The sequence below is a fragment of the Indicator indicator genome, chromosome 1 (genome assembly GCF_027791375.1).
Source record: "Indicator indicator isolate 239-I01 chromosome 1, UM_Iind_1.1, whole genome shotgun sequence".
Classification (NCBI taxonomy): Eukaryota; Metazoa; Chordata; class Aves; order Piciformes; family Indicatoridae; genus Indicator; species Indicator indicator.
Genome location: NC_072010.1, coordinates 34391006 through 34411063, shown reverse-complemented (window position 1 = coordinate 34411063; position 20058 = coordinate 34391006). Strand labels below are relative to the sequence as shown.

The 20058-nt window shown below is 38.8% G+C and overlaps 1 protein-coding gene across 1 annotated transcript in view; it reads right to left on the bottom strand.

Moving 5' to 3' along the window:
• Positions 1-1870: 1870 nt before the first annotated feature.
• Positions 1871-20058, bottom strand: part of ELF1 (E74 like ETS transcription factor 1) — a 68391-nt gene continuing 50203 nt past the window's right edge. Inside the window, exons 6-9 of the mRNA XM_054400468.1 lie at positions 16521-16604; positions 13276-13468; positions 11734-12201; positions 1871-2913 (exon numbers count right to left, since the gene is read on the bottom strand). Coding sequence (XP_054256443.1) covers positions 2298-2913; positions 11734-12201; positions 13276-13468; positions 16521-16604 — 1361 coding nt within the window. The 3' untranslated portion in view covers positions 1871-2297. The remainder of the gene's footprint in view (positions 2914-11733; positions 12202-13275; positions 13469-16520; positions 16605-20058) is intronic.

Below are 20058 nucleotides of genomic sequence, written 5' to 3'. Positions count from 1 at the left end.
GTATTTTTTTGCAATTTCCAGTAAATAAGCAAAACAGCTTCCCCTTACTAAAGTCAAGCATTGCCACTTAGTGAAGCAGGTTGCCCAGACACATGGTGGAGGCCCCATCCATGGTCATGTTCAAAGTCAGACTTGATGGGACCCTGCGCAACCCAATCTAGTTAAAAGATGTTCTTGCTTATGGTAGGGGGATTGAACTTAATGACCTTCAAGGGTCCTTTCCAGCCTAGTATTCTGAAATACGTCTAAAAGAAAATGTCCCTATTTTATAGTCTGACTAAAACCCCTACTCTCCTCCTCCAGTGCTATCAATCCAAAATAGTCCTCAGGATGAGAAGTGTAACAGATACGCTTCTGCAAAGCCTATCCATGCTCCTGGCAGTACTGCCAGCACTCCCCAGCTGCAGGGAGCGCTGCCAGATAATCACTGGTAAGCTAGCAGCAGTCACTTTGGTTTGGATACAGCCAGCCTTCCTGAAAATAGGAAGAAGCACACTGGATCTGCAGGTGGAACCTTAAGTCTGTGGAAGTCTGAAAGAAGAAATATTGAATTCAACAGGGCAGTTAATTTCAATACCAAGAAACAGGGCAGCTGTGGCAGAGAACTGCTTGTTTGATAACAGTTTGTAGTTACATTTATTCAACTACCCCCAACCAGCTTTGCCAGAGTCTGCTCGTTAGTTTTTCCAGTACTCATGCTTATCTTTCACGTTAAATTTACCCTTGTAAACCAATCACTGAAACTAGATGAATTCAATCACAGAAATATTTCCTTTAATTTTACATTCCTCTAATCTTCCCAAGCATCACATTTCTTTTTAATCTACCTTTTGTGGAATTACTGCAATATGTGAGATTTTGAAAGCCCTAGCAGTTTGGGCCGGCAGTCGTGTTACACAAGCTACAATGACCTCTGCAATGAACAGCACCCCAGAATTATGTTCAAGATTTTGGTCTGTTCATCTGTAGTTTAAAAGTCCTGCTCTTGGATTTAGTTTACATTCCATTTGTGCTACAAAAACGTACAGTACTGCGATTTCAAACGATACCCACAGCATGTTGGTTCCAGTCTGTTCAGAAGTGATGCATGAATTGCTCATGTCTCACCACTGACACACAGCGATTAATTCAGTGTATGCTTGTTAAGTGACAGTTACCAAAACATGCTAATAATATAAAGACACTTCAGAGTAAAAACAGAAGAATGTTTTTTCCACTTGATTTATTTTCATAATAAACCAATTAAAAATAATACAAAAGACAAGGACCCAAGGTTCAGAGGGCTCCGTCATTTAAAAATTTGTCTTTAAATACAAATTCACTCTGTAATATGAATACATATAACATTAGACCTCTAAACATAATGATCTTATTTGCATCTATCAAAAATTTGTATGGAAACAAATTAGCTGAAAAAACTTCCCTGTGACATTGAATGTACATTATTTACAATCAAAAAAAAACCAAAACCCAAACTCTTAACAGTATTAATTTCCAAATACCTGCATAAATTGTATATAATTTTCCTCCCCCCTTACAAAATAATCTGAAGTAGAAAGCAAGACTGTTAAGCTTCATAGTTGCAAAATGGCATCAAACGTTTGCATCTGTAGTGATGCTGTTAGCTTCTGTAATTAAATATATCTGATGTTTTCATATAAAAGATAGAAATGGCATTGTCCATTACTGGAATAAATGTTTTGTGTACTCTCAATAGGAGTGTATATTCAATTTTGCACACACAAGAGCTTGTGCTGCAAAAAAAAAAAAAAATGCAGGAGGATACCTGCATATCAAAGCCTGAAAACTGGTGTAATTCACCACTATGAAACAGATACTTGATCATAAAAATTCATACACATGGAATGAAAATGTCCCACTAAAAGTAACTGTAAAAATTAAGTGATACACGCATGGATTAAACAGAAAAGGTTACAATAACGTTACTTCCATGTAAATCATCAACAGACTGAAAACGTACAATATAAAACAAGTTTGAAACTTTGGCCAACAACCTCAGGAGAAAGTCTTCATAGCATGAAAAGCATGTTCTTTCCTGCCTGTATTTTGAAACATGAGTAATATATCATTTTATTTGTATGATAACATTTAGCAATTAACAGAAAATCAAAATCCATTCTAAAGTATGAATTCTAACAATTAACTGCAGAAATTAAGTAGCTATGCAACAGCTTGCTTCAGAATCAAATCATATATACATAACTGAAAAGGTCCCATCACATTTATGAAAATAATCATCCACAGGGTCATCTTTTTCTTTTTCCTTTTCAAATTTATTAATATGAATTGGGTTCCAAGGGCTCATTTTCTTGCTTCACTTGCACGTTCGATGGGAAACCATTTGAATTGGACACTACCATCACAAAAGGTTGCTGCTGGAATCTCTCCTCCGACTGCTCAGTATCATCTAAGTTGTCACTGTCTTCTTCTTTTACTGCTCCTTGTATGCCAATTTGTTTTGTTTCTGGTGCTTTAATAACTGAAGTGATCACTGTGCCTGGTGGGTGAGCTACCACCTGTGAGCTGCTGGGCGAAAATGTTACCACGGGGGTTGTGGCAGTGAAGGATGGAGATGAAGACACGTTGACTGTTCCATTGCAAACTGTCTGCACGCTGCTGGTGAGCACCTGCTGAACTTGGGCTGGGCTCAGCACAATTGAGGAAGGAGGTGAGACTGGCTTCTGAGACTGTAGCATGACGTTTTCTTTAAGAACCGTCATGGGTTGTGAAGTAGGGATGGCTTGTAAAATGAATTTTTGAGGCGTTGTTGCTGAGGCTGGGTCTGTGCTGGCTATCACTGTAGTAAGAGGCACTGTCTGGAGTGTTACAGTATGCAGCTGCTGATTTCCAGGAGAAACAACCACTGGAACTTGAGTTGGAGTCTGTAAAGTCCTATTAAGGTTAGAAAATATTATAGGGTCAGAACACTTCCACACTGAGTTCTGAAAAATAATTACAGATTTACTTTTGAAAAATCCCTTGGCAACACAAACTTTTCATTTACCCAGTTGGTTCACAAAAGAGGTAGCAGATGATCTCCTAATAAAATGAGGACTGGACTTGACCTGAATTCAGCAACACAGTTCCCTAACCATGAACATGGCCTTCCCAGATTGCTAGGACAATTAGTTCTCTGTCTGCCAGGCTTGTAAACTACTTCTGGTAAAGCAACTAAACAGAATTTATTCCCAAAACATTATTTGCAGTTGGGCAGTTGGGAATGATTTCATCAGTATAGGCTCACAGACCTGGGTACCACATTATCTTCTATGTACATACAGCTGAGAGAACAAAGAGAGCTAGCAGCTGTACTGCTGAAGTACACTACTACAGTGGACAACGGTGAATTAGAGAAGTGGCTGAAATGCATGGACTCCAATAATGCAAATAAACCCCAAAACAAATAAAAGACTCAAACCACAACATATTCCTGGTAAGGCAACTGGTTTCCACAGGGGTGAGAAAGAGGAAGGGAAAGGCAGTTGCTTTGACACCCTCCCACAGCTTGCCCCATGCCCACCCATGGCCCACCATGCCACACTGTCTCTAGCAATCTTTTTCTTTCCTTCTGCATGGTCTGCAAAGTTTTCCCCAACCTTCCTGCTTCTCTTCAGTGTTTTCTCCTGACTGTGCTCCCTCCTTCTCTTTTTATAGTGTTTAGCTCTCTTTCGTGTTTTCTTGAACATACTTGACACTAAACAACCAACCAAAAAACCCCCGAACAAGGAAAATTTGTAGAGGATTTCCCAGGTCTCTCTCAGCTCAGACCTCTGGGAAGGGCCTGCAGCTGAACTATAAAGATTGCTCCAGCAAGAGCAGGTCCAGTAACCCAGCTTGTATCAGGCTCAGAGCACAACAGCATTCCCTGAGCATCCTGCAGCTGCTAGTCCCTGCTGCAGGCAATCTTTTCCTCACCTCCTTAGTGGTTTAGTAATACAAGAAACAAAATCTGCATCTGTAGCTTTCTCTTCCCAACAACAACAACAAAAAAAAGGTTGCAGTACCTAGGAATGCTGCTGCCTAAGCAAAACAAATCCAAATCCTGGCCCAAGAGGCTCCCATGCAGGCCTTGCCACAGAGACCATAATAACCAGGATATAAAATTTGATGCACCTGACACCAGATTCAATCTTGAGCTTCTGTTTCACACAAATGGAGAGAGCCCAAGGAAGAAACTCATGGAAATGGGGGCTGGCTGGACATGAAGCACCAGCTAGAACGCTTTCTTTCCAACTCGTGGAGAACTTGGTGCTGCACAGCAAATACCAACAAATGAACCTAACAGTTCAAGGCTCAGAATGACAGCACTAAGGCTCACACCAAATATGTTAAGCATTATCATTGCCAACATTTTTTTTCCTCCCCACCAATTTCCTTGGGACCCTTGACAGAAAAATCACAAATGTCTCTGTCAGAAATAATAACAAAATGAAGGCATCTACTAACTTTTAAAAACAAAACAAAACTCACAAACTGCCCACAATTAAACAAACTTGCTGTAAAAATCAAAATGCCATATCCACACAAGCTCAACCTAGGGAAGTCTGCAGAGACCAGCAGTGCAAGTGGAAAAGATAAGGAGGAAAAGACAGCTGATACTTGCCATGAGAAAAGATTAAAAATATCAAGGCAGATATCAGGCAAGCTCCTTAATCCATGAAGAAGCCTTCTTGAGCTTGAAGGATTAAGATCAACTCAATAGTTGCAGTTCTGAAAGCAGCAGCTAAGGCTGCTACCCTGTGCTGGTATGCATTCCAAGTGTTACTTGGAATTTACTTTCTGGTTCTTTAGCTGTTTGTTTTGTTTGGTTGTTTGCTTGCTTGTTTGTTTTTTAAAGTGTCTAGCTGCTCAGTGGCTGCAAAGGACAACCTCAAAAAGTGTGAACCAGATCTAATCAATGCAGAATATACTCTACAAAGCACTTAGAGCTCCTGGAGTACACTCTTAGACACAGTACAGGTAAGGGACATGCTTTCAGGAGAAATAAAATGGCTTAACATCAATATGCAGCTACTAATTAGTGTGCTGGGACAGATGGTCTGGTTTGGTTCTGTAAGACCTGTTGCTCTATCTTCTCCATCAGTCATGACATATATTTGATACACACATATATAAACATGTATATACACATGTATGTATACACACACAGAGCTTGCTAACAGGGAAAGCATGCAGCAGATGCCTGTACAAGCACGAACTGAAGTAGCACACAGCACCAAAAACATACGTCATTATTTATTTTAATGGTGGCCAAGCAAGGTATTCACCTTAGCTGGTAAGGCTACAGATAACTGTGTCGGTTTACAGACTAAAATCTATCTGCTCAATTTGCCTTGAATATCATTGAAGAAACCACTGTCTTAGTTAATAATTTTGCCTGTTTTACAATTAAAAAAACCCAACCAAACAAAAAAAACCCACAAACCCCAAAACCTAAATAAATGTACACACTACTTAAAGTGATGTGTTAACACTGGGCTAGTAATATTTTAGGTACTTTGAACTGTGTATTTTTCTATGCCTCAAAATTTCACCATCAACTTGTTAACACTCTTCCTGCTCTGAGGTACAAATCTATTGGACAATTACTTTAAAAGTTCTTGCTGAGGTTACAAAAAGAACATTGAGCAACAGCGCTGAAAAGGAAAATGCTGCCATAAAACAATCTGGTTACAATTGAGAAAAGAATGACAAAAATTCTGAAGTCATTTTAGCTTGGCAGAAAATTATCATCTATTCCTTGATCCATTTGGTACTGTTAACAGCCTAGAATTGGGCAATATCACATTAGCTCCTCAAGAGGTAACTGGTGATAAAGCAGACAATAAGTGATAGGCAGGAAAATCAAGTTTATTCATGGTGATTTATGTGAAACTTATGAAATGGAGAAAGGGAGAAGATACTAAAAAAAATTTTTGAAGCTACAAGCCAAGGTAGACAAAGTAGTTCACAGCACATGGAGAAAATGAAACAAAGCAACATTAAAAAAATACATAGAGAAAGGTAATACAGGCAAACTTCCTCTCCAACATACACATTGTTCAATCTACAGCTACACAGGAAATGATGGCCTTGAGATAAATGGATGAATTTCCAGGGACTTTCCCCATTTGAACAACTAACTGGTTACAAACAATCGATTCAGTGAAGCTAGGAAGACTGAGGGATATGAAGAGGTGGAATTTGCTTGTTAGAACCATTTCAGGTGCCTGAGTCAAGAGGCAACCTCTCGAGCTACTATAGGAAGCAGCCTATCACTGCAAACTGGTCCACAGCTCCACTCATGTATGTGATCCTGAATTGTCAATAATCCTGTCAATACTTCACCCTAACGTTTTGCCTTATAGCCACCAGCCTTTCTGGAGAACAAGCTGTGCAGACACAATCTGCTAAGCAGTCTAGGGGGAGATGTCTGTGGCACGTGCTTGATGCCTTCATACCCAGTCTGAACACAGTCTCCTCCAAAGGGAGTGTGGAACTTGTCTGTTCTTGCCTAGCTCTTTGCATGGATAATCTCTTACATCATGAGGACAGACACAGTCTTCAGTCTGGTGTCTTACAGTCCTCTTTCCAGAATTTTTCAGAACTGCACACTCACCTGAATTTAAAATCAGCAACTTTGCTACTAACAGATCTGCAGAAACCCCACCTCTTTCAACAGTGCCAAAGACATAAACTCCTGTGGATAGTTTCTCATTGTGCAGAAACAAAGTTATTCTGTCTAGGTGACTTTGAAATCCCTTCCAAAAGCAGCCTTCTTCCTGCCTATCACAGAAATTAAATCAGAAGTGGGCTTAAGAAAAGGTTATCTTAGATGCAGGAAAATCAAATCAAAATGTTTGGTTATAACCAAAGTCTTTGCTGTAAGAGAAGTTGTCCCTGCTGTAAACACGTTCTGAGAAACACACCCTGTTGTAAGCTAGATGGGTTTCTTGTAGAAGCCCATTGAGATCACATCAGCCTATTTCTGACCAACACCTCCCTCAGGAAGGGCATTTTCCTCACCGTCCTGAAACTTGAAATGCAGTCAAGCCTTCACTTAAGAGATGACAGAGATAAGCTCTTTGAAATAATCATCTGCTTCCCTTTTCTTTAGGGAAGGCTACAGCCGCAGTGAGCCAGATCCAACAGCATCTGCTAGTCTATGTGCTGTAGAGCTACTACTGCAGGCCTTGCTTTGAAGCATGAAGATCTAATTTGTTGCCCTGACAGAAGACTACCATCTAATTACAGAGAGAAGCAAAGGTTGTGCACCAGTGCTGGATGATCAAAGTAAGGCCTTCCAAATATTAGCCAAGAGTTGTTTCTGATTATCTAGAAGTCCTCAGCTGGCCTTGTATTCCTTTGCTCATGTTCCCCCATCAAGTCCCAGGGACTTCTAGGGAGGTCTTTACTGAGACTGAAACCTGTGACTGTTTTTATTCAGCATACGTATAGGAACAGCAAAAGGCTGGTGGGCTACAACATTAGCTGATGCTGGGCTGGTTTAACTCTTATCTAGGGAAAAAGCAGAGAGCAAACGATCCATGCAAAATCTCAACAGGACAGTGCCAGACAGCCTCTATGTGTCTGTGTGGTTCAAGAAAACCAATATAGACAGGATGCAAAGTACAACTACAGAATATCACAGTGACATTCACTTCACAACTTACACAAGCTAACATCAATACATGGCACAAGAAGACAACACTTCATTTGAAATAGCAGCTGTAATCACATTTTCAGAGTTTATAAACTCATGCTAGGCAAATCTGTCTATTTTCAGCATCAGTGAGACCAGCATTGCTCCCACACTCTCGCAGATCAGCATTGCTGCAGTGAGACCACCAATACATTATAGCCTGGACATCGATACATATTATAGAACAACAGCAGAAAGCATATGTGCTTGCTCTGGGTGGACATGACTTTCAAAGACTCCCTCTGCTTATTGGGGCAATCCACTGTTGTGGGCACATTATTGGCTTCATCACTATTCTTACACAGAATGCTCATGCCCAGAAAACAAAAATTGTTCACCTTCCGCTACTTCATTCTCTTCTTGAATGAGAATCTTGTCACTGTGATCCATGCTTGTGTCACCTTCAGGATGAATTAACTGCAACGTTTTCTACCCCAAAGGTTGCAAAAAGGTCAAGATGAAAGCTGTAGAAGATGAAGTCTGTATTAACTATTACCCCAGCTACAGGGCACAGTCAAGATACTGGTCTTCTAACATGCTCTGTCCAAGCTGTAACAATGACAACTTGAAAAGACAGAAAGTAACAATAAACCAAATTTTGATAGAAACATATTTAAAACTTGAAGTCTGCTGCAGAGTTCCATCTTAAATCACTACTACTCTAGATTAAAGGTAAACGACAATGCATCCCTCTGCAGCCCTAGTCATTTAAGGAAGCCATTTAACTGCCCAAACCCAAATGCAGACAGGTTAGAGCCATGTATCATGTCCCAGACTTATGAAGTCCATAGCCTTATAGGTGAGATACACTTTCTGGAGCAAAAGAAAGGATGCCCTTTATGCTCAGAACAACCCAATAAACATAGAACTGAATCCCAGACCTAATTTAGTGCCTCCAAATTCCAAGCTAAAACCCAGTAACTCTAATAAACCAAGCATTCTGGTTAACTTGTGTCAGTTCTTCTGGTTTAAAATGAACGATTTTACAAGTACTAAATTCAAAGATACTTTTTCTCCCCTTCCTTTAAAAAACAAAAAATTTTAAAAGTGCATTGGAAAAAAGCTGGAAATAAAACACTTGTCCAAAGAGGCATTTTTATTTTTGTCTGATCAGTGGCAACCAATAGTGGTGCCCAATTCAGCTCCCAGTTACGTAACTGGAGCAAGTACCTGTACTTGCATCCACCAAACCAGAGCAGTCAGAGCAGCAGTTGATTCACAGTTGTCAATATTCCCCCTGGGGATATGACATGTCTTCCCCGGTCAGCAAAACCCAGTTTGCATGACCTGACCCTGATCCTGCCCCATTTCCCAAGCCTGGGTTAGCACCGCATCACAGCCTTTCTGTTTAAGCACTAGGACTGAAGAAGAGGCATCTAACCTTGGTAAGCAACGCTGTCTCCTCTGCATACAGCAGCGCATCAAAAGCCAAGACCTTTCAACCTCAGAGTAAGACACTACCCTCCACTCAAAATACACAAAACTCTGTATGAGGTTTGTGCAGCTAAAAATGAAGCCACTGTCTCCAGTGAAGAACCAGCCCTTGATGATCAATGACATGCTATTCCTTTGAGAAATGAAGAAATGCCCAGGGGAATGGCTCCCACACTCTCGCAGTGATGCTCTGGGTGTAGACTTTACCAGGCAGTGCTGCCTTGTGAAGGGTGAGGGATGGTGACATGAGCCTTTCACAAGATTCATGAAATATGATTCCTTTGCCAACTTCCTCAGCAGAGAATATGCATGTTCAGAGTTCCCTGAAGGATATGGTTCAGTGTTAAGAATCCAAGTGGTCTGACCCCAATAACCCTCAATATTTTCTGTACATATTTTTTCTTCTTAGAACGCAAACAGAAGCAAACTGCCACAGAGAGAAGATAATTTATTTCCATGAAGACAAGAGAAAAACATTTATATGAATAAAATTTGGAAACCGCATTGCACAAGGCAAATTTATATGGGTCTAAGATACTCACACTTCAAGACAGAACCCACAAATCTGGGTTGTAGTTTTATTTTCACTCAACTGCTCACACACCTTAGTACATTCTTTCTTAACTAGCAATGCTTCTATAACGTTCAGTAATTATGGGCTGTACAGAAAAGATCTGATAAGTCTTTTTTCTTTTTCCTGCATCCAAGACACTGAAGACGTTGTGGAATTATGCTTTAAGTTACAAACAATGGATCAGAGCTGTCACAATACAGAAGTCGAAAGGTTTAAGGCTTTTGCTTCATCCTAACTTCACATGTGTCATCTCTACTACCTTTTTCCACTTAGCAATTTATTGCTCAAGGTCCAACTGTGAAATACTGTGATGCACTAGTTTGATGTCATAATGTCACTGAGCAGCTTTTCAAACCTTAGGCTGGACTTCTTGCCTGCTAGCCGTACTAGGTTTATACTTGTTACTATTTTTTTATACCATCTATACTACTGATATTGGTTTTGATATGTAGGTCTAGCCTAGAGCTATACAGCTCTGCAAATTGCTGAACTTTTCCCTGTCATGTAGACACTGTCTACTTAAAACCAGTAATTCCTTCCAATTTATTTTACAGTGCCTCCCAATAGCTATGAAAAATACTTTTGCTTTCACGGCCCAATGTATTTATTCCTTCATAGCCTTTACTAACAACTGAACTTATCTTTTCAGTATGAATTTTTCGCATTGCAGTGTGAATAAAAAATATTTCAGAATTTTAAAGTAAATTTCAAAAAAACACATCTGTATTCAAACTAGGAAGCCCAGGAACAATTTTTAAGTTTCAAGGGGTTTTACCCAAATTTTACCAAAAATAATGTAATGGTTATTCTTGATTGAAGTTGCACTCTTAGTTTGTAATTTCTAATATATACATCTTCAGCTTCCTCAACTACTTGGTTATCTCCTGAAACATTTCTGATTGACTCTGTTTTATCAGTCACTAGAGACTGATCTTAACAGTTTCAGTTCTTCAGAAAAACTTGGCTGTTATTGCTCTTATGGATTTTCCTTTTATATAAGTGGGGTTTTAATAACTAACTTTTACAGCATCCCTTCAGTAACAGAGATGAGAGTAAAGATTATTCTTTGAAAATGGTCTTATTAGTGTCATTTCTTCTCTCTACAAAATTTCATGGATAACTCATGACATCTATCACTTTCAGCATCATTCCAAAGCTATTGGTGGCTCTGGATATAATTTTCAAAGGAAAGAATAGAGGAAGGAAACAGGAAACAGAATTATTGCCATTCTTCAGCACAAAATGACAACCATTTAACAGTGATGTTAACGCACACACACAAGAAAAAGCGATGTTCATCATTCATTAAGAATGTGTAGCTCCTAAAGTTTTCCTGAAACAGCCTTAAAGTTCAGAATCACCATATACACCTCTGACATCGCTGTGAGGGACCTAAATTATAAGAACGTTTATTTGCATTGGATCTTTTGTAGACAGTGGAGATGAACAAGCTCCATCATGGATGCCTCAAGCTAGGATAAAAGCAGGCTCAAGTGATTGTTTTTAAAGCCTCTTTCATTAGGATGCTGCTACTAACAGGTAGGTTCGAAGGAGTCACAATGTTTAAACACTGTCTAGTGTTAGCCAGTTAGTCTTACAAATTAAGCATGGAAGCATGACTACCTCTTAAAACAGAGCAGATACAGGGCTCCCGTGAAATTATTCTGTTAATTGGTTTCTAAAATCACAAGAACATGCTCTTGTAATAGCAGCAAAATGCTAGAGTAGGCAACAGAGTTTTGCCTTTTAACTGGGGACAATAGAAAAGAGATGACAAAAGATTCTCAAGATGAAAAATTAAGAAGCAAGAAGGAAAATCTTCTTGAAGGGATCATGCAGACAGCATGTATGATTGAAATGCAAAACCATGAAACAGTCAGTGAATCACAGAACTGGGTTAAAAGGGACCTTGAAAGATCATCTAGTCCAACCTCCCTGCCAGAGCAGGATCGCCTAGAGAAGGTCACACGTCCAGGTGGGATTTATTGTTATTTACACATCTGTTTTCTGTACATTTTCTTACCTTATATTCTGAACCGAGGGATTTAATGTTTCTTCTGGAACATTGCTGGCTACAGCTGCATGTCCTTCTGGGAGGGACTGCAATGGCTGCATTACGTGAACTGTCCGATAAAGCTGAGTGGGATATACTGGCTGCGGAGATTGCATTGTCCTCAAAACTTCTGAAGTCAAGCCAGGCATCTGCTGCTGTACAACTTCTATGTGCTCCTTCAGCTTTGCAGGCTTTGAGTTTCCTGTTTTCAGCACTGTGGCCGATCCTCCCTTTGTTCCGGCATTTGCAGATGATCTAGATCTGCTCGACTGGTTTCTATTGGCCACAGGAGTTGAGAGCAGACTTGAATCTGATGACTCAGTGCTAGGGCTTGCTTCTTCATCATCTATGTAGATGAGATCTTTTGGCATTTCTTTAAATTGATATACTAGGCGTTGACCTTCTACTTTAGCCAGTATTCCTCTTTGGTAATAGTATCTGTTTAAAGCATACACACATCAAGTTACATAGTGCTTGTTACAAAGAAAACAACCAAACAAAAAGGCCACAACCCCCCCTGAAAACAAGGCCAGCAGTAACAAGCAAATAGCACTTTAAGTGCCTAGTTTCTTCAGTATAAAAAAGTGGCCCATTCAATAGCATACTTTCCCCTCAAGCAGCTTTCTTTTGTTGATATTTCTTGTCACCTTTTAATTTCAACCTCAGGTAACTGAGGAGAAAGAGAACTCTGTAACTTGGAAGCTCTATCAACTCATACCGTTAAAAGCTGTGCAAAACTTGTAATTCTGCTCTTGACTCAGAGTTCTTTCAGTTATCTGAATTATGCTTATTCACCAGTGAGCACAGGAAGATATTTTAAGTACAAAAAAGTGAATAGGACAGAGAATACTACTTCTGTTGTATTTACAAATTAATGTAAGAATTGAAAATTACATACACCAAGGTGCGGGGTAAAAGGAAACTAAAATAAATGCAGAGCTGCTTAGTAGGACAATAATCAATCATCAGGTAAGACTGAATCTCCATGGATATGTTTATTTTGCACAGCCTTTCACATATGAAAAAATCCCAGCTCAACAGGCAAAGACACATGATATAATGCTTTAAAACTGTCGGTACATGCAAGTTCAGAGAAGAAACCAAACGTGAATTCTAAAACTGTATCATTCCATTGGAAACAGGATCATTTTCAACAAGTACAAATAATTTCATTAATACACTTGAATTTAGGACTTTCTTTTCAGAAAACAAATTAAAATTTTATATATTAATATAAATATGGAATATTTGGTCTCTTACTTTGTCAGTGGCTGACTATGGAGATGCAGTTTTTGCAGTAGCACTGAAAATGTGTGAGCTGAGAATGAAGGTAAATGATTATGGGTTGATGTTAGTAAGGGTTACTTTTAGTTTACTTATTTATTTTGCTGAAATAACTTCTGTATTTCCCAAACTAACACTTTCCTCTTGTTACACAGAGATTGGGAAAAGTCATTTAATGCACGCAAACACTAAGGCAACAAAATCAGTCTATTATTAAAATGCACATACCTGAGAGCTCTACCCATCGTTTCATAATTCATGTCAGGTTTGTTTTTGTGCTTTCCCCACAACCTGGACACAGCCTTAGAATCTACCAGTTTGAAAATGCCCTTCTCTCTTTGAGTCCATTTGATATATTTAGGACAGGTAGCTTTGTCCTGGAGCAGTGCTAGTAAGAACTCCCAGAGATAAATTGTATTTCCTAAAATTAAAATATTTCAGGACACAGGGGAAAAAAAAAAAGAGAGAGAAAAAAAATATTAGTTGACTGTATTTTATTAATGATGTAAATAATCTAAAAATTAATAAGATGATATCTTTACAAATACTCTACCATCAACAAGACTAGGAAATAGTGATGGAAAGGCATGAGAAAAGATTCTTGTTAGTTAGAATCTGGGTGCCCAAACACCCTACCCATTGTTCTGTAACTTGGAGTCAGGCAATAGTCAACCTACAGTCACCTTGTTCCAAGCACCAAAGTTGGACAGCATTAGTTACCTATGAATACACTTCCTTTCTGCCTAATCCAGTAACAGAAGCAGTCACTGCTGCTTTAACAGCAACATTCAGATCCATCCTCTGAAAATGCTGGAAATTAAGCCCTTGCTTAAATACTTTGCTCAGTTAAGGTGAGTGTTATAATCCTTTAAAAGGCTAAACAAATACTTGCTTAAACAATCAGATCTATATAGGGCAATCAGTGGCATAATGCTGAGGCAGGCAAACCTTCAAGAATAAAGTTCATAAAAAGATTATTTTTTTTTCTATCCAGTGAGTGCTTGTACTTAATGGCAGACAACATCCAAATTTCATTTTACCATCAAGCAGGCAAAAACACTTATATATGTAAATTCATCACACCTGTTCAGTGTTTACCACATATAAAGAAACATCATTAAATTCAAAGATTGTGAATACTGAAATTTACATTTTTTTTTTCTGAAAGCACATCTAAGGAGTCTAAACTCGTATGAGAGTCTTTTTCCAGCTTTTTTAAAGGCTTTTGGTGTCTGATGTTCTTTTGGACACTTAAAGCTGCACATAAGCTTCTTAGTGATAAGCTGTTAGCCTAAGAAAACTTCTTATATGAAAGTACCATCTTCCACAAGCAGCCATAGAAAACCACAGCAAGGACAGTGTGTGCAGGTTTTTTGAGATTCACAAAAACCGATTCCTAGTGCATCAGGATCTCTTTTGTTAGCTTCAATTCAACCCAGCAGGTTTTTTCAACTTTAATTACCACCAGTCTGAACTCTTTTTTTCCACAAGAAGAGGTGTCAGAGATTAAAACTCCTATACTACTGTATTATATATTATGTCTTGCAAATCCTCAGCAAAGCCATCAGCACTGGCAGTACAAAACATTATTTGCAATTTCAGCAGGTGAAAACTTGGGGGAAAAAAACCCCAAAAAACTAAGCAACAAAAAAAAAAGTGCCTTTGCAATAAATATCTGCCAGTTTACTTAAAACAGTCAGCCTGCTTGCTTTGAGATACCCTGAAGGCAAAAGTTAAAACTCCTCAGACAGCAGTGAGAGTATTTTCATCCACTTACCTTCTAATCTATGAATGCTTTTATTGTAATCTAGACTAAAAATGTATCAAGGCAATCTGAAAACTTGTCACTGTTTAGCCACTGAAAATTGCTGTGGAGAGAGGACTGTCAGTGAAAATCTGTCTGCTTTACTACACGCAGAATTTTTAACTTTCTCTGCGTCAGAGCAGAAGAAATATGTAGAAAACTGTTTTCTCTGTGCATCACACCAGATAATTACATGGAGGGCTTGGTATTTTAAGCATGCATGTTTCCCTCAGGGAAACACTGTGAATACTGAGAGACAGACAACTCTCATGATTTTCTGTCTGCTTTCCTGCCATGGCCAGTTATAGTAATATCCCTTTTGCTTTAATTCTGTGTTCCTCAAAATGCAAAACAAATGCTTTTGTTGTAGCTTTTTGCGTAACAGGCAGTGGTTTCAGGCAACACGCTCCTTTTTAATTTCTTCTGAATTAAGCAATTTTGTAACAATGAGATTGAAATATGGCATATCTATGCTAACATCAACAGAAACACTGGACTCTTCTGCCTTTTAATTTTGTGGCTAGCTGTTTAATATTTTATATTATTTCATCTGAGTACTACTAGGATGTTCCTCTGATACTTTCACTTTTAATTAAAAATTGGGATTTCATTAAAGAATAATAAATCATCAATGCATACTCAGAATTGCTGGCAAAATTGCGAAATTGTTTGCTAACAAGTTTTTTTCCAGTTATTGCAGAAAGTCCTAAAAAAAAAAAAACAACCAAAAACAAAACAACAAAAAAAAAAAATCAAAAAAACCCCAAAAACCCAAAAAAACCACACAAAACCAGAAACAAAACAACTGAAACATAATAATTTGTTAGTGTTGTGATTTTTCTGGTTTCAGTGAAGTCTGACATTCTTATGCCACCACTTTCCAGGTTTGGCTGGGCTTTTGTCCTGGCATGGATTACACTCATGCAAGCAGATCAGACCCTTGGCATGTGTGCAGGCTCTTGTGGTGACAAAGAGAAGGCTCATTTCCAGCTCCCTCTGAGTGCAGCAGGTATCAGGGGGGCCTGGGACATCAGGCTGCCATTCAAACACCAGCCTGGCTATGGGTGCAGATACTAGACCAAACAGCACAGCAACTGAGCTGCTGACAAAACTGACAGGCTCTGGTGAACAGTTCAGTGGAAATGAAATTATTTATTCTACCAGTTATATGGCATTTATTTTCTTTTTTTCCTCTTAAACACAGGAGGAATTAAAGAAATATCAAAACAAAGAGTTTTCTGCTCATGTCTTCAAGCTGTGTTATAACTTTCCTCAAAATTCAGGGCTTGGTACTTCCTGCTGCCAACTGGCAGCCTTGATTAGCTCCTCATGCAGAATTAGACACACAGAGATGAAAAATGTTTTCAAAGATCATCTGTCCAAATAACCACAGTCCAAGAAACACTAATACAATGCAAAGTGCTCCCAAATGCTTCACTAAAAATGCAGCAGCATCTGCAGGGGGTTGGAGAGTTTCCAAGAATCCATGCAACTGAAGTGACAAATATATTATTCTCCCTAAGAACTGGGTATTTCACCAAGAAGACGCTCATGTTCATTTTTAGCTTCCCTTGAGATATTAAGCATCTCTAAGCATTAGACCTGGTTAATGGAGCTAGTGAACTTTCCTAATGGGTCTCTCAGAAACAGTGACAACTGTCTGGCTTACCCTTTCCATCTTTGTTTTTCTTTTTCACAGATATGTTTGGAGTTGTAGTAGGGGACTCAGGACGAGATGGCTTCGGCTTCTTCCCTGAAACAAACCACCAGTAAGTCAACTGCAGCTTAAAAAAAAAAAAAGGAAATAAAAAGAACAAGGACTTAAAAAGGGAAGAGATTTGTTTTCCCAATTCAGAGTTTTCAGTTTTCAGTAAGTTAGGAACTTGGTTCTACACTGAACTTTTTCAATTTCTACAGCAGGATTGGACCCCCTATGCCCTTGGTGTACTTCAATTCAGGCAGGATTCATGACCAAGGATGGGACAAAGTTCAGCCACGACTTTGGCCATTAATGTTTGCCTTGATTTGAATGAAGAAGGGCAGGAGGAAGTCCTTCAGCATTGTTGTGGGTTTTTTTTTTTGTTTGGTTGGTTGGTTTTTTTAAATGTATCATCATATGAAAAGATAACTACTTCAGTATATTTTTATCAGCTTTGTTCCACTCACTGTTACTGGTTGCATAATGTCTGGTTTCCCTAAAAACGTCTAGATGAAGTCACTCTTGAATAAATCAGCTTCTACTCCACAAGAAGTATCACAGGGTAACTAGCTAAGTGCCCTTCTCTGTTAAGAGTTGTGTCATGGGAAGACTCTGCTGGGTGCTCATCTTGTTTCCCCTCTTGTACAGGTGTAAATGTAAGCTATAATGGAGTGGGGTGTGTTATTTTGATGTAATTAATTATCTTGTGTCCAAATCAGATCAGGTCTTAAAAGCAAATGAAGTGGATGAGGGCTCAATTAGGTCATGAGTGAGCTACTGCTGGTCAACTTCAGGAAATTTAAGTACCATAGAATTTAGGCTCTTCAGATTAGAGATACCCTAAGCTACTAAATATGAATTCTACTGCTCCAGCAGTTACAGGCTCTCCTACTTCAGCCTAGACTACTTCAGGACATCCTGTTTGGACAATTCTCTACCAGAAACACATCCAAAATGAGTAAAATAATGTGAAACTTATTTACAGAAAAGTATTGATGTTACTGGTCTCTATCTAGGCTAGAAATACTTAAGGCGATGATTTAAGATGACACTGTGAGCTATAATCTGCAGGTGTTGACTGATACCATCAAAAACACTGTTAACAGACACATGTAAAAGACGTCCTCTTTGGTTTAAAGGAAGGTAATTTCTGAAAGCATTAAGCACTAGCATGCTTCCTCCTTTGGTTCAACAGAGCATGAATTTTTTACCTTTCAGAGCACATCACTAAATTCCTTTTTAGGAGAAAATTTTACAAAGAGGAAGGATAAAGAATCTGCATGAGCTAAGCCTTATGTAGGCCTAGTGCAAATTAATTTTCTATAGCTAACAATTTATAATTGGTATTTCCACTTTCCTATTTCCATGGTTGCAAAAAACACTTCAGCTTAGAAATTCATGCTAGAAATTAATGCGGTATTTAGACAGTGAGATGCTTATTCTGATTAAATATTTTATACCGTTTCAGAAAAATTTCAATGCATTTCATTGCGTGGTTTTCATGAGTTTTGTTTTTAAAAGTATCATGTATGTAAAAATATATTAAACAGTATATATCTAAAATATAACATACATAAAACGTGTATGACTGCCCACCAATAGATACTTCCCATATCAAAAATGGGACTGAAGGTATTAGTATAGCAAACTTCCAAGTTTCTTTTTCTGACATCACTTTGTTTTTCCCATCTTTCTGATTTGTAGTTTGGCAGGTCGACACTCAGACATTTGTGAGTACAGACGTCATGCTGAATATAGGTTTGGAGTTGAGCAGATGGGTGGATGCAGCTCTACTGCTGCAGCAATAAGGCCCACAAGAAAAGGAAGTTAAATCACCCCATCACTTCTAAAGAACATATTTTTGGAGGAGTTCTACTTGGCAGTGCCATTCTGGCTCAGTTAGCTAGCAGTGCTCTGCACAATGCAACCCTGTAAGTTTAACTGATGGTTATGTATGCTAGAAGTCTACAAAATCACAAGGCAAGATGACCACGGTCCTTTGTCATGCCACAAAATTGACCAAAGGAAGCAAAGCAGATTGCATTTAAAAAAAAACCCTGAACAAAACAAATCACTCAAAAGAACCTCACCTACACACTGCACATCATCCTAAAGTGTATTACAAGATTAATGACATTTTGCAGCAGTTGTACAGCAATGCTTTACAAATCCCTGGATATTTTGAAGTAACACTTAAACATCACCCAGACCATATTATATCTACTTTGTAAAGCCTGAACTTTGTTGAAAGCTAGTAGATAATGAAATACTAAACTGATGCATCTTTTCTAGTATTTTTTCTCTATCTGATCTAACTGTCAAAACCAAACACACTTGCTAACTGGTTTTCTAACCTACAGCAAAGGAGGAGGAAGAAATGGGAGTAAGCAGAAACGAAACACAACACAAAAGAGGGTATGAAAACATGGAGTCAAAGAGGTTCAATATCTGGCAGACAATTGCTCCTTATTTTGGCCCATTAAAAAGAAGAAAAAAACCTGAGCAAAACAAAAACAACAAAAACCCCCAACAGCTTAAAAATCATGTTACAGTTTGATTGCCTCACAATAGTGTGCACAGCATGGTAATTTCCCCAGCAGCACTCTTGGGGCAGCTGCTGGTAAAGTCTTCCTTCACCGGAGTTTCAGTTCAGCTTTATTATAGGAACTGGAGACTTCACAACCCACACCAGTCCCTACCAGACCTTAATTCACACACAGTGCTCAGGAGGCTTGATCAAGATCTCCACAAGCCAATGTGCTCTCACTCACAGATAATGACTCCAAACATTTGGAAGCAGCAGCAAAAATGCACTCTCACTTCAGCTGAAGTACAGCTGGGTAGCAGAAGTCCTATTCTGGAAGGCTTTTATTTCACCAGGAAACCTGTCACAGTCCTAATGCTCTGATTCAGCCTTAGGATTAGTTCCAGAAACAGAACTCTTGTGGTTTATTTTTCTGCCTGCACTGCATGACTTTGCCACTGCAGACATCAGCTTTGGGACCTCGAATGGGGTCCATACTGAGGCAGGGTGGGAAAACAAAAGCAGAAGGTCTGACTAACACCACTTTGTTACGTGCTGGTATAGCAACAAGTAACTGTGTAAATATTACCTACCACAGATGGGACTTATGCTTATTATAGCATAGAAAAATTAAAATAAAATTATACTGTTCTTCTTTAAAAAAATACTAAAGATCTACCTCATTCTCATCCCATATTCTGAATAGATGAAGCATCTTCAGTTGAAGCTAAGGAAGAGCTAATTAAAGTACTTGAGGACTCACATTAACAAAAGCTTTATATAGCTTGTATTTCAACTGTGCTCTTAAGAAGAAACTACAAATAGGAACAAGTAGACACCCATGCTTTCTGTGGGGCAAGCCATCACTGTTACCTCTACAACATCATCAGTATCAAAGCACCAGTATCTGTGCTCACACTACCCAGCAAGAAAATGATTTTCCTGTATTTCTAGCTAAGCCCACACATTTATTTTGACCTGACA